The sequence below is a fragment of the Hippocampus guttulatus genome, chromosome 1, assembly GCF_054856545.1.
Source record: "Hippocampus guttulatus isolate MCC_2025c chromosome 1, RoL_Hgut_1.0, whole genome shotgun sequence".
NCBI classification, from domain to species: Eukaryota; Metazoa; Chordata; class Actinopteri; order Syngnathiformes; family Syngnathidae; genus Hippocampus; species Hippocampus guttulatus.
In genome coordinates, this window is record NC_141261.1 from 34,437,958 (window position 1) to 34,453,750 (window position 15,793).

Below are 15,793 nucleotides of genomic sequence, written 5' to 3' on the forward strand. Positions count from 1 at the left end.
TTTTTGATTTTGCTTGCTCCGTCTTTCATTTTGATCATTTTTACCCTCTCTTCCAGCATCAGAGCTCTTCTTGTCTTAGCTGCTTAACATCCAAAGGTCCGTTTTGTAGCCATTTTAGCAATGCAACGTCCATGCTCGTCTGAATCTAACAATAACAAATACTTCCTGGACCCGGTGGCTTTTCTTTCCACCATCTCACTGTCTCTAATTCGACCGACCCTCGATCGCCACCCAAGCCAGCGTTGCTCAGCTGATGTCATGCAATGAACTTTTAAGCCAGCCACGGGACGCTTCGTAGTCCTCGATGGCCATAGTTAGTTCTCGAAGGCTAAAAACCTTACGCTAACTGGAGGGCTTCTCTCTTATTAGCGCTCCAGTTAGCATAAGGTTTTTAGCATGATAACAAGTAATACGAGGAAACGTTTGTTTATTTGAATGTCCGTCGAGCCATAAGCAATTTACTCTGAGCAGCTAATCGGATGCATTCCACTCTATCTTCTACGGATCTAGCTTCAGTATCTACACACATAGACAGTGAGGTCCCTCTTGGCCAATTGGAGGCCAGGATGATGCTCGGTCAGCCAATGGCAGAGCAGCTATGAGTATGTTGCGTTCAGGAAACTCGCAGCTGCGACCGAAATAAACATCGTTCACTATGTAAACCACACTGGTGGTTGCTGTTGCCGTTTCCGAACGAACCAGTAGACGTCGCTGTTGGATTAGACTTCGTTGTAGTGAATGTCTTTGTGAGACTGGAGCAGAGAAAATGATTTCGTGTAACGCAACAGGGTTTTTTTTTTCGTCGTATGGGGGGCAGTAGAATGGGAATGGTGTTAATGCATGAAGATTTTTTCACATTAGGGGGTATTTTCGCCCATGTAGGTTTCGCTCTAGAGGAGTTTCACTGTAGATTGGCATTTCTTGTGTTCAGACACATTTTTTCTTTTTTTTTCCCCCCTTTTTTGTTGTGTCAGAAATTCTCTTTGCTTCAGAATTGTCACAAATGTATCTTTAATAACATAACCTTCGCCGCTCACCCAGAATCATGACGGCCTATGAGTGGATTTGTCCCAAAACAGGTGTGAGGAACAAGAAAACAGCTGTAAATAAAAAACATGTCTTACCCGATGTCGTGTTGCGTATGAACATTTTTTTTCCAAAGCACAGCTCTGATTCAAAGTGCCATGTCCGGGACTTTTTTGTTGACGTCATGCGAGAAGGCTCGCTCTCACATCAAGCTGCACCTCAGCTATATCTCGTGGCTGTTGCAGCTCTCTTAGAACTGGAAACAACCCTCCATTCTTGTGAACGAGCACAACCGAGGGTGGTTGAAAAATATAAAGTTGCTTTTTGCTGCATCAAGTGTGTGCAAAAAGTAGCAACTATTGTCTGGAAAATATGTTAAGTATTCGCTCCTGTGTGCCCTGCAGATGTCAGTCAGGACATTGACATGGCCAAGCAAGCGGTGGATCAGGCCACTGCATCGATCTCGCAAGTCAATGATGTCCTGCGTCCAATCAGAGAGCAGCTGGACCAGTGGCAGCAGACCTACGGTGATAGCAACACCACCAACAAGGACGTCAACGAAGCTCTGATGGAGGCCAACAAGACGGGTAGGAACTATCACACAGCCCAGAATATGTATGTAAAAAGTGCTACCTTGAAGTTCGTCACACTGCTCCAACCTCCTATTGGTAGACTTTAGAAATAAAAGTTCCTGTTGACAAAAAAAACCCCATCTCAATCATTTTAGTCAAAATTGCCACAGTCGTCATCAAACTCCTACTGTATATTGTGAATGCACATTGTTTTTAGTAACCTTTGAACATTATTCGTTGACATAAGTATCATCAGAAGTTAAAGGAGATGCTATGTCCCTGTTTTCATATACCTCACGAACCCTGAAGGATCAAGACCACACCCTATTGCTGTCTTCCTGAAAGCAGCCTGTTTGGATGGGGCAGTTCTGTCTCATATAATGCTGGTGGGCCGATGGCATGTGCGTCTGTCATTACCGTGACAACGAGGAGTAGGAGTGCCTGTTGAAAGCCTGGATCTTTCGTGGTGGAGGCAGCACTTCACCAAGCTGCTGAATTTAGGGTGGCATCTTTTGAATAAATTAGGATTTGAGTATTCTCCTCAAATATATTGAATATTCCGAACAAATATATTCTTGCTTGGTAAAAACATACCCGCGGATTCCTAGATTTGCAGATTTACTTTCAATTTTAAATTTTTATTTTTTTGTCAGCGGGTGGGGAGTGTTGTTTCGGCTTTATTCCCGCCTCTGTTTGCTTGATAAAAGTCCGTTTTCCATTCAGCTCACTGTCATTCACTTGAGGCGCGCATTAGCAACGGAGAGCGTGCGTTGGTCTATTTTCAGTTGTACAGGTGAATACTGTTGGTACTACTGTTGTAAAACACAATATATGTATCATGGTTGCTCGGGTCTCAAACTATTAACTTGTATTAAGCGATTGCTAGCTTAAAACGAGGGAACGGATTTAATGTGTGTGTTATGGGCTGATCACTTGGATCACTTGTGCCATGTCACAGGCAGATGCTTGTAATTAAATACTTACTCTTTGCAATGCACTCAACCGTTGTAGGTCAAACGCTTAGGGTGATGACAGGAGCATGACATCAAACATTGACACATCTCCCATTTAGCGAGACGCAAGGTGCATTCAAATGCAGCCGGACAAGCTGAAACAGAAATAAAGACTCACGATGCAGTAAACGTTAAGAGCTACAAATATCTAAATTGTGTTTGGGCTTTCTAATAATCTATAAAAGCTGTGTGGGCTGGCTCACGTTTAAAAATTGAATCTGCTCAAAATCAGTATGTGTGTTCCGTGCTAAACTGCATTATGTTTCCTGCATGTGGCTCACTGACGTGCCGCAGTGAGCATGCTGGGCGACACTATCCCGCTCCTTCTGAACAAGCTGGACAAGATACACAACCGCTCTGTGCAGTCACCAAACATCTCAATGAGCATCAACCGCATCCGACAGCTTATCCAGCAAGCTCGCAACGCTGCTAGCAAGGTACGTGCACCGCCAGAACAATTGAAAGGGCTCAGACCACTTACAAGACTTTTGTCATCTTCATTTAAAATAAGAAAAGTGGTGACTTCCAGACAGACTTCGACATGGTGGCAGCATAAGTAGCAAGCTCCTTGACATTTAGATTACTGTATTTTCCGGACTATAAGTCGCTCCTGAGTATAAGTCGCACCAGCCATAAAATGCCTAATAAAGAACAAAAAAACATACACAAGTCGCACTGGAGTATAAGTCGCATTTTGGGGGGGAAATTTATGTGATAAAATCCAACCCCAAGAACAGACATGTCATCTTGAAAGGCAATTTAAAAATATATATACAGTGTATATATGTAGAAAACAACACGCTGAATAAGTGTACAATATGCTAACGTTACATGACGCATAAACAACGAACTGAGAACGTCCCTGGTATGTTCAAGTAACATATTAAGAGTTATTCAGATAACTATAGCATAAAGAACATGCTAACAAGTTCACCAAACCATCAATGTCGCTCCAAATCACTAAATCCAACGGAATCTTCATCCTCTGTGTCACTTTAAGGCAACTCCACCAACTCGGGAGGTAGAAGATGCAGCGCTTCCTCTTCTACGTCGCTTACATCAGACTCATCGTGTTTTTATCAACACAGGTCTAGAGTGGCCTCTTGCGGTTTAATGTGAAAATAACGTGAAATGATATAATACTGTGTTAATAATTTCACAAATCATAAATCGCTCCAGAGTCTCCCCAGCCAAACTACAAAAAAAACTGCGACTTATAGTCCGGAAAATACGGTAAATGGGTTCTCACCTCACTTCCAGACTCTTGCTCCACCCCTCACTAATATTTGAAAAGGGGTGTTCGTGGAAGACCATTGCGATGGCGGAGAGGGTTGGGCTTACTCGGTTCGAAACAATACTCCCTAAGACTAAACTACGACCTAAATAATTTCAATACTACGGCAAGCTATGCTAAATAAAGTAACCAAATGCTGTGCTAATAAATCACTAACTGGAAAATATATAAAGATATCAGCAAGCGCGCTACTGAGGCGTGTACAAAATTGAGCCGCTTGCATACCTCACGGTACTACGTCAAGATTCCGGAAATGACATCAGGATTCCTTGTTCGTCCAATACTGAGGACAGAATGCCAAATTCACTTACAGTGCAGTGTTTGACCTGATGATGGCATCACACAAACTGTTTTGCCCCAAATTCAATATTTCAATAAACATGCACTAAAATGTCAAATTAATGACCAGGACATGCGGACAGCATGAATAGACACCAGTTCAGGGAAAAAAAGTTGATCTGGGGATGAGAACCCCTTTAAGAAAGCCAATTTGAGCACGACATAAAGAATATGAGCATGTGATTAGAAGGGAAATGGGGGAAAAATAGGGGAATAAGTTGAACGTTGAATAAAATGAGGAATTTTAACCTGAAAGAAGACACCAAGCCATCTAAAAGGTGAGGTAGCAAAAATGAAAATAGAGCTTGCTGCTGAATAGTCAGCCTAGTCAACAGGTGCCACAGTGGAAGCCAAGCTAGCAACGTGTCTAATCCAAGAAGGAGAAGAAACAACGATCTTTTGAGAGTAGGGCTACAACTGTCAGTTACTTTTAACATTTGATTAATCCGTTGATTATTGCTCCGATTAAGGCAGCCCGGTAGTCCAGTGGTTAGCACGTCGACTTCACAGTGCAGAGGTACCGGATTCAATTCCAGCTGCGGCCTCCCTGTGTGGAGTAAGCATGTTCTCCCCGGGCCTGCGTGGGTTTTCTCCGGGTACTCCGGTTTCCTCCCACATTCCAAAAACATGCATGGCAGGCTGATTGAACACTCCAAATTGTCCCTAGGTGTGAGTGTGAGCGCGAATGGTTGTTCGTCTCTGTGTGCCCTGCGATTGGCTGGCAACCGGTTCAGGGTGTCCCCCGCCTACTACCCGAAGACGGCTGGGATAGGCTCCAGTGCCCCCCACGATCCTAGTGAGGATAAAGCGGTTCAGAAAATGAATGAATGAATATTGCTCCGATTAATCGATTTTTTTTTTTTTAAATATCCATCTCTAAATAAACCAAAAAATTGATTTCAAGTTGGCATGCAGAAAGTTGTACAAAGGTTACACAGAGCTCTTGAAGTCAAAAATGTTGATATATATTTTTTAAGGGTAAAAGATGAGCTCAAAATCCAGTTGGGCATGGACCGACACACATACAGAAGCTGCTAAAAACTTGCCTTTGTCATCCTCCGTCACTATACTATGTCTGTCTCAGTCTTAACTTCCACATCAAGATTTGCAACCATTTTTCTCACGCAGCTTACCAGCTACCCAAATGAGGGCGAATGCTATTGAACATGAACGAAACTGTCTTCTGTGTCCTCTCCTTCCCGCATTCAGGTGAGCGTTCCTGTCAAGTTCAATGGCGCATCTGGCATTCAGGTGCGCACCCCACCCAACCTGGCAGACCTAGCGTCCTATACCTCCCTCAAGTTCTACATCACGTTGCCCGAACCAGCGCGCTCACGCCGACAAGACGACGGCGCCAAGCAGTTTGTCTTCTACCTCGGCAACAAAGATGTAAGCGTCTCCATGACAACACACCTGTGCTCTGATTTTATATTGTGCCCGGAGACACTGTAGCCCCCTTCACGCTGCTAGTCAAAACCTTTTTCCTGTCTTTCTTCTGTGTCAATGTTGTTCTGTATGGAATGTTCCGAGGTGATATTAGTTTGGGATTTTTCATTGAATTTTGACTTTTGTTTTTCTAATCCACTTAGTTTTAATTACATTTGAGTGGATTTTCCCGTTGTTTTGTTTTTAAGCACTTACGTAGTTTAGCATTCCTTTAAGTTACCGGTAGTTTGTTTGTTTGTTTGTTTGTTTTTTAATGTGGGATATTTGTTCAGTGCAACATTAAAAAAAGCTCACAATATGTATTGTTATAAAAACTCAACAAAAAATACCAATTTAATGTACCGATTTAAAAAATGTATCATGTTGCCTTGAGAGAGGAGTGAGCCAACTTCAGAATTGTTTGGCTTCTTCTTTCGAGTGCTAACTTGAGATACAAGTGCAGTGTGGTGGAAGGAAACTCAATTCAACTCACTTTATAGTGAGCAGGAATTTGACAAATTGTGAACAATTTAGCGAAAAAAGAGGGTTCAAGCTGTTTAATGCCACTCCCACTTGAATGCACTGTCAAACGACACGTTGTTTATGCAGGGGTGTCAGACTCATGTTTGTCACGGGCCACTTTGTTTCCAGCTACCCTCAGATGACTGTTATGACAGTGATCATCGTCTCATCACATTATTACATGTACCCAAATTGATGAATGACTACTTTTGAAATCGGCAGAGGTGGTAGCTTCAGAAAATGTTGCCGGTCTGTCATTTGCCAACCCATCTGTCATCGTCAATTCATCATTACTTCAAGCCGAACCAAACTGTAATTGTCAATCCATCATCGTTATTTTAATCGGCTCCGCTAAATTACAGTTTGTCACCACTATTTTAGGATGGTCACTAAAAAAACTATTTACAAGGGTAACAGAACACAATCTTATTCATTTTGAGACCACTTTACACACCCAAAATATCTAAACTAGTTCTCCTCCCAAAACTGCCCCTTGAAGCCGGTACAACCCGACAGGGACAGAGGAACACCAGCTTTTGGAAGTCAGCATGTCACCCGCTGTGGAGAACATCCTCTCCACGGCAGCAGAGCTAGAGAGGGTCTTATTTGGCTAATAAGTCCACCCATGCCAATTTATATAACTTTTGAGTCGTCAGCTAGTGGCAAAATGTTTGCCCCCTGATATGAATGAATGGGTGCATTTTGCTGCTTAATTCAAATTCCACAATTTCAGCTGTCTTATGATAGCTTGAGACGTTACACTAAACTGATTTCATCAACTGTAATAATCGGATAGTGGGATCCATGTTGCTTTGTTACAACGTGACCCTCTGGGTTCTGTGAAAATGCAACTGGTCCACCAATTTTGTGAGCTCTTTGTAAGGACTGTCCACTTTGAGGGTTGGCGTTGTGTCTGCGTGGTGCTTTTGTTCCGCATGACCGATAGATGTTGTGCCGTGGCTCTGGTGCGCATGAAAAGAGTCAATCGTGTTGACCGCTAGTCTTTTTAGTCCTCGAAGGACTTCCTGGGAATGGCGCTGGAGGGGAAGAGGCTGCGCTGGTACTTCAACATCGGAGGTGAAACGGCAGATGTGTTGATGTCTGAGGAGGTCCAGTCCAATGGCAATTTTAACAGTGTGGTCCTGGAGAGGTAGGGCATGGCCCGCATGTAACCTGTGTGACTTTGAATTGTTTCTTACGCTTTGTTTTTGCGTTGAAGGATCCTGCAGTACGGTCAAATGTCCATGTCTTCGGAGGCCTCGGAAGGCGAGCAGAGGGTCACCAAAGCCTACGTGGAGGCGGGAGGAGATCAAGGGCTTCTCAATCTTTTGACCAGTGACACCGTCTTCTATGTGGGGGGGTACCCCAATACTTTTAAGGTAGACATATCCACCACCTTAAAAAAAGGAAAACAAAAATGCGTGTCATTGCGCTAACAATAGACGAGAACACTGTTTTCAAACAATAAATACATAGAGTGCTGTGAGAAAATATTTGCCCTCTTTATTATTATTTTTGCTTAAATTGCCCACTGAAATATTTAATCCTGGAGTCACGGCTCACCTGTTTTCTGAGTTTGATCATGTGTCGTTTGCAAGCTGAGCCACGCTTGGTCGTTACCTGTGCAAATGTGATGTCCTTTTGAGTCGACAGCAAGTGGCAAAATGGCCGCTCCCTGAGATGAGTAAAAATGGGTCGGATTTTGCCGCTTAATTTATATTCCACAAACGCAGTATGAATCAGAGTACCGTGTTACACTAGTGGGGCCGCATGGAGCATATTATTGTCGAACGTTTTTGACAGGACTTCCCCATTTGTAAATCAAATCACCATGTAAAAACTGCTTTTTTGTCTTCTCCCGCTCTTTGTCTGATACACTTGTATGATGATGTTAAACTATGCCAAAAGAATTTGAGAAGACGGCAAATGCTTTTTCACGGCACGGTACATAATATTAACAATGCTTTGTAATTGTTTTGTGAGGTGGTAGTTGGAGGACCTCAAAAAGCAGGGAGAGGCAGGGTTGGCTGACAGAGATGTATTTACCAAAAATTACAAACAGGAGTACACTGGGAAAAAAACTCACTCAAATACTGAAAGTCCAGAAAAGCACAGGAACCAAAGTAGCCAAAAACCTGTGACAGAAAACAAAACATGGCAGGAGCACACAGACACTCACATCCTCATAACAAAGAGTGACAGAACTCATGGAACGACAGGTAAATGCAAGCAAAGTGACGAGACAATGAGACACGAAGGGTTGAGGGAGCTGATTAGTTAAACACAAGGGACACTGATGACGAGAACAGGTGGCAACAAAAACAGGCACAGGAGGGAACAAAGCCAAACGTGACCTAAACAGAAGCATGACAGTAATTACAGACAGTAACCATAAGGGAAGCTAGGACACAGCCTTGTGGTGGAAAGCTAGATTACCTTTTATTCCAGCAGCCATGACCAACACGAAGATTAAATTCATTTACATGTCACCTACTTGTGTCATTCTATTGCTCGAAGGGCACACAGCCAGGGGACGCACGCCATGAATAATTTTTACACCAGCAACCAGGAGGAACGAACAAGAACTTTTTTATATGAGGCCATGATTAACTCTTTCGTTGTGATGACTGAGATTCCTTCACAGTGTTTGTGCTCCCCTCGCAGCCCCCTCCCCCGCTAGCTCTGCCCAGCTTTAGAGGCTGCATGGAGTTGGACACGCTCAATGAGGAAGTGCTCAGCTTGTATAACTTTGAGGAAAGCTTCCAGCTGAACACCACGCAAGAGAAGCCATGCGGCAGGTGAGGGCCTGCACCCGTCCATTTCTCTGACTACCTGTGCCCGGGTGTTGATGCGTGCTTGTTGATAATGCCGTTTAAAGGTCCAAGCCAACGCTAACACAGGCCTGGGTGAACGACGCCGCTTATTTCGACGGCACCGGCTTTGCCGAGATCTCCTTCAGCGATGAGTTGGCGCGCATGCAGCGCTTCGAGCAGGAAGTCAAGCTGATCTCCCACAAAGGGATTTTGTTGCTGCTTCAAAACAAAGTATGAGTCCGTCAGATGACTTTCAATGCCATGACGACGTGCTGAACGCCTGCATTTTCTCCATCAGGACCAGTTCCTGTGTCTGGCCGTGGTCCGAGGCCACTTGAAGGCTTTCTTCCAGTTAAGCGGTGAGATGGAGGAGTTCCAGCCCAAGGATCCCACTTCCCCGCTCCTGAGGGTCAGCGACGCCAGTCCCAATGTGGTACATATACTTTTACAGTATTTCTTTGGTGCTCATTCACCGACCTCGTGGAAGACTTTCGGCACATCTGGGCAAGGTTTATTATTAATTTACATATAGATGTCTTTTTAATGTAACTGAATATTGAATAGATTTTTTTTCCCCACTTTTTATTTCCTAATTATAATAACACACCAGGGCTGCACAATGGCAGCTTATTAAAACAAAATAATGTGCTGTTTTATAAAAATATATTCAATTCACATTTTATACAGTTGACTTGCATGGCTGTGCCCTGCGACTGACTGCCGACCTGTTTGGGGTGCAGTTCACCTTTTGTCCAGATTTAGCTTGGACAGGCTCCACCACACCCCGCAACGGGTTGAGTGAACGCTGGCGCGTTTTGGCTGCCGCTGCTCAACCCGTATTGTTTTGTGTGTCTTTTGTTATTGTAAAGTGTCCTTGGGTGTCTTGAAATTATAAATAAAATGTATTATTATTATTATAACCCTCTTCAGGACAAACGGATGGATGGAGTTGCATGGTCCAATTGAGAAATTAATTGGGCCACCTCTTGACTTGCGGTGTCAGGTGTGTGAGTGGCAAATTTAGCACACTTTTCTGGGGGCAGTCCAGTGCCCAATCTTTTTTTTGTACCATGGGCCGCTAGAACATATTTTGACAGACCATTGCAGTGATAATTGTGCAGTTTACCCAGAGATGAAAGTGGACTTTTCTGAAAATTCCGGGGAAAAGAAAATGTAAAAAAAAAAAAATCTTCGTCTCGTGTTCTGTGCATACATCACAGGTGAGTTTAGTGATACGCCCTTCAGACGATTCATACGAAAAATCAGACTGGCATTCCCATTTCTGAAATGTCATAATTAGTAGACCTTTGTGTGTTTTTTTTGCGCCGCCATCTCAAACTTTTATTCGCGCGATTCCTCAGTTTGCGAACTAAAATAGCAACCCGCATGCGCACATAACGTTATCTGTCCGTCCGTCCCCCCCGCCCAACACTGAAAACAAAACAAAACAAAAGTAAACACACTCACACCACACCACAAACACACATACAGGCACAGTGAAATCGCGTTGATTCCACAGGAGAGATTCGATCGCGTACAGTCAACTCGTGTGCAGTGACTATTATGGGAAACGATTTTTCGGCACCGTCAAAATGACGCCACGGAAACGACACCCTACCGGTAACAATCGTTACCGTGAAATTCTCAGGCCTGCCGTATTTTTTATTTTTTTTTGACTGAGAAATTTCAGACATACAGATAGATAGACAGGTAGGTAGATTTTGAGATTTTATGATACAAAATATTTTTCTGAATTCTGTATAAACACACAAATGGACAGAACATTGGTACTGTTGCGCACCGGGTACCGTACCAGTACCAGTTTAAATGTGAAGGATACCTGTTCCAATTTGCAAGTACAGTCATACCTCGGTTTCCGACCATAATCCGTTCCAGAAGGCTGTTCGAAAACCGAAACCACGCTCTTTTAAAAAAAAAAAATGCTCACAATGGAACGCGACACGGGGAAGCGTCACTTCCTCGTGTAAGGAAGGCGAGAGGAATCAAGTGGCGCATTCAAGTGCGCTCAGTTTGGTCGAGAAACGATTTCGGTCGTAATCCGAGGCATAAAAAACTCGAAATTTTTGGTGGAAAACCGATTTGGTCGAGAACAGAGACGTTCGAAAACCGAGGTTTGACTGTATATCTAATTAAGTGGGTCCAAAGCACTCAAGTTGATTAATTCATTGTTGACATGTTTAGCTGGAGATAATCATCCTACGATCTCCTCCGTACCGAGTGGTGGTGAGGAGCAACCGCATCCAGCTCTTCACGCACGTTTTCTCTGAGAACATCCCAGCCTTTGGACGCACATACTTTCTGGGAGGAGTCCCCGAACACAATATGCCAGACAGGTCCAAAACACTCGCACTCTCTCTCTCTCACACGCACACACACACACACACAAAAGCCATCCTAAACCAAATTTAACCACAAGTAGACAATATGAACATCATAGCGCTAGCTAGATAGCTATAAAGTGCCCTCGCAACCCTGGCCACGTTGGGGTCCTGTCACGTTGGCGTGCTGACACACAGGACAAGAACCCCAGAATATTAACTTTTTTTCACCCAGGCCTGATGTGTGTGCAAGGTTTAGTTTCGAAAGATAGATAATTTCATTTCGAGGGAAATTGGTTTGATTGCTTCCTAAAGTTTTTCAAACCTTTTCTTCATGACCAGTGTTTGTTACAAGTGAAACGCAAAAAACAGTAGTCTCATACGCACGTGCGAATACACCCAGTGCACATGAACACATTTGTAATTCTGGTACGATGATATGTGGCGTCAACAATTTTTTTTTTTTTTAAACCTTTGTATTGTCTTTTGATTCTTGGTGTCACATTTGGCAGATGATATTGGTAGTATGGCACTTAAATAGTATAGCTGTGGGTGATTAATGACAGGAATAAGTTAAGTATTTACATTCAAGTTGCAGGCGTGGTGTTAGGCTGCGAGGTCCTCATATGGTAAGGAGTCCGGATGAGTTTGACACAGAGTTTGTAAACGTGATTCAAAGTGAAAGAATAAATCCTCCAGCAAATATAATCCAAAACAGTCACCAACCATTCTGTTCGAGTCACCTTCCAAAGTGACCACGCTAAAACCAACACGTACCAAACTCAAAAAACCTTTATGTGGTACAACCATGGAGCTATCTTGTGAGCAGTTATCGACTTCCCAGAAATTAGCTAACAAGGTAAAAGCTGATGATCACTGCAGTGCAGTGTGCTTACTGCAACGTACCGGTAAAGTGTTGCCGTGTTATGTTCAAAATACCTGTGGCGACTTAGCTTAACAAAGGACCTCCAACTAAAAGCGCATTTGAAATGGCCAGTCTCGATGTAGCCTATGTGTCCATATACTGTAAACACTGCATTTTGCATTTGGAAGGATCAAAGTGTGCATTGATTCTATGCAAGTGGGTGGAGCCCACAATGCATAAGCAAGTCTAGAATATTAGCTTGGTTTAATTTAAAATTGAGGACCTCATTTTTAGTTAGCAGACCACAAGAGGTGGGTTACCGTGGAAAAAGATCTATCCTCAAAACACACAGTAGCAATCACACAGAGATAGACCGAAAAACATTGTCATGTTGATTTTCACATGACATGTGCTTTAAAGATTTTGTGTGTGTGTGTGTGTGTGTGTGTTGTTATGGTGGTGGTGCAGGTTGCGGCCCTTGTTTCCCGAGCAGGGCTCTCTAAAGGGATGTTTCCGAAACATCAAGGCCCAAAATTCCCACATCGACCTGAAGAGGATGAAAAGCTCTGGAGTCAGTTTTGGATGTGACAGCGACTTGCTGGTAGGAACACCAAAAACCTACATCAACATGTATTTATTTCATTTCGTGCGTACCCTCATTAGCGTGACGGCTGAGGTGGAGTCTGTCCGAGCTGGCTTTCGGCAAGAGGCAGGGTACCATCTGGACTGATCACCTGTTAGCCACAGGTCACATAGACAAACAGCCATTACAGGACTGGAACTAGTTCAGGAAACATATTGGCCAACTTAGCTTAGTTGTGGCTAAACAATAGAAAAATCCCCAAGTCACACTTGAGTGCCGTTACCCCGGTCTTGCCACATGCGACGCACATGTGGGCACACGAAAGAGACATCCATCCATCCATTAATTTTCTTCCATTTATCCAAGGTCAGATCGTGGGGCCAGAAGCTTAAACAAGGAAGCTCAGACTTCCTTCTCCCCAGCCACTTTGTTCAATCTTTGGAATCCCGAGGCATGACCAGGCCATTCGGGATTCATACTCTCTCCAGCATGTCCTGGGTCATCCCCCGCGACCTTCTCTCGGTGTGACATGCTTCCCGGAATACCTCAGCAGGAAGGCACCTAGGAGGCATCCAAACCAAATTCCTGAACCACCTCATCCGGCTCCTCTCGATGCAGAGGAGCAGCGGCTCGAGAGTCCCTCCTGAATCTCTGTGGGGGAGCCTGGATACCATATGGAGTCAAATTAATTCTTCTGCTTGTATCCGGGATCTTATTCTTTCAGTCACGAGCCATAGCTCGTGACCATAGGTGAGGGAAGGAAATTAGATTGACTGGTAAATCAAGGGGTTTGCATTTCACCTCAGCCTCTTCTTCAACACGACATATGTTCGCATCACTGCTGATGCGAGTAATGATCCGCCTGTCGACCTCCACCTCCATCTTCCCCGGACTCATGAATAAGACTCCAAGATACTTAAACTCCTCCACTTGAGCCAGGATCTCATCTCCAACCTGCGAACCATGCTCTAAGATTTACAGGTGCAGATTTTGATCGCCACCGCTTCATACTCTGCTGCTAACTGCTCGCTCCATTGAGAGTTGGCTTGATGAAGCCAAAAGTCGCATATCATCTGCAAAAAGCAGAAATGCAATACTTAAGCCACCACATCGAAATCTCTAAATGCTTTGGCATCTAGAAATTCTGTCCATGAATGTTATGAACAGAATGACCAAGGGCAGCCTTGGCAGAGTGCAACTCTCACTGGAAACAAATCCGACATACTAGCGGCACCCTCAAGGAAGATGCCGAGGGGGGTGGAGCTGGTCCAATGTTCCACGGCCAGGTTGAAAACCAAAATATTCATTCTGAATAGACCTTACCAAGGAGGCTCAGTAGTCTGATGCCCTCTTGTGCAGTTGGAAAACACCCTCTGCAGGACGACCACCTTTGTCTGCCAATCCGGAGGCACTATCCCTGATGTTCACACAATGTTGTATGGATGTGTCAACCAGGACAGCCCCACACCATCCAGATCCTGTAGGAATTCTGTGCGGATCTCATCCACTCTCATGGCCTTTACCATCCAGGAGGTTTTTTTAAACACTTCGCGGACTCCAATCAGGAGTGCTCACCTCATAGTCCTTCACTCTGTTTTGTCAAGGAAGGTACAATTGAGGAGCTCTTTTCTCCACCGAGTCACAATCTCCGCTACACACAGTGTTAATGGTGTACCGCTTCCTCTTCCTGAGACGCCGAATGGTCGGCCAGAATTATCTCAAAGCTGTCTGGAAGCTTTTTTCCATATTCTCACCGAACCCTTTCCATGCATGAGTTTTTGCCTCAGCCAAAGCTGAAGCTTTGGTTGGTTTGGTTTGGTTTGTTTATTGAACATAAAACATATATACAGTAATAATTTGACAGAAAATAAGGTAGATAAAAAAAGAAAGAAATCAATCTTCATATAACACAGTTATTATGTTCAAGGGAGTAGGAAGAAGTAAAAAACTTATCTAGTCCTACCCCGTTATGTGATTGTATCTAATAAATCATTTTTATATCAATCAGAAAAGAAAAAAGTAAGAAGAAAGAAGTCTCCATTAAGGCTCATACTTTACCCTTAACCGTGATATTTTTACAACTTTTGGTTTGTATCGGGATTATATACTTCCACACCCTGACACTCTTGTGTCAATTTTCTCTTGTATTCATAATGGATATTTATATACCTTTCTCTATTTATCAACTTAGTTCTGATTTATCATTATATTTAATGTTTTGAATTTATCATTTTAACTCTGATTGATGTAGGTTGTTTGTACTATTTTTTTGAATTTGTTTTTGAACTCAGCAAGCGATTTACTCATTTTCAGGTCCGTTTCGAGATTATTCCACAGATTAACGCCTTTGATAGATACACTTCTTTGCTTGATGTTTGTTCTTGTTTTGAGTTTTTTGAATAAGTTGGTACCTCTTAAATCATAGCTGCTTTCTCGAATTTCGAAAAACTTCTGAATGTTTTGGCAGAGCAGGTTATTGTGTGCTTTGTACATTAATTGGGCGATTTTAAAGTCAACCAGGTCATAAAATTTCATCGTATTGAATTTGATAAATAGTGGATTTGTGGGTTCCGTATATTTTGATCTATTAATAATTCGAATTGCTTTTTTTTGTAGGTTGAGAATAGGGAGTGTGTTTGTTTTGCAGGCATTTCCCCATATTTCCACACAGTAGGTCATATATGGTAATAATAATGAAGTGTATAATGTGTACAAAGATCTCTTATTTAGCACTTCCTTGGTTTTGTAGAGGATCCCTACGGTTTTGGCTATTTTTCTTTTTACGTTATCGATATGTGGCTTCCAACATAGTTTTGAGTCTATTACTAATCCGAGAAACTTGGTTTCATACGCTCTTTCTATCTCAATTGAGTTTACCATAATTTTAGCTTGGTGTTTGATTGGTCTTGTGCCAAAAACAATTAACTTCGATTTTTTCAGGTTAAGTGACAATTTATTTCTGTCGAACCAGTTTTTTAATTTGTTTAATTCGTTTTCTACGG

General features: G+C 43.1%; 1 protein-coding gene across 2 annotated transcripts in view; it reads left to right on the forward strand.

Moving 5' to 3' along the window:
- lama5 (laminin, alpha 5) overlaps positions 1 to 15,793 on the forward strand; it is a 163,865-nt gene that overhangs the window by 131,167 nt on the left and 16,905 nt on the right. For both annotated transcript variants that reach the window (XM_086127741.1, XM_086127749.1), the window contains exons 58-67: positions 1,431 to 1,613; positions 2,906 to 3,048; positions 5,454 to 5,633; positions 7,202 to 7,341; positions 7,411 to 7,570; positions 8,856 to 8,989; positions 9,070 to 9,235; positions 9,303 to 9,437; positions 11,207 to 11,358; positions 12,677 to 12,809. In XM_086127741.1, the coding sequence (XP_085983867.1) occupies positions 1,431 to 1,613; positions 2,906 to 3,048; positions 5,454 to 5,633; positions 7,202 to 7,341; positions 7,411 to 7,570; positions 8,856 to 8,989; positions 9,070 to 9,235; positions 9,303 to 9,437; positions 11,207 to 11,358; positions 12,677 to 12,809 (1,526 nt within the window). The remainder of the gene's footprint in view (positions 1 to 1,430; positions 1,614 to 2,905; positions 3,049 to 5,453; positions 5,634 to 7,201; positions 7,342 to 7,410; positions 7,571 to 8,855; positions 8,990 to 9,069; positions 9,236 to 9,302; positions 9,438 to 11,206; positions 11,359 to 12,676; positions 12,810 to 15,793) is intronic.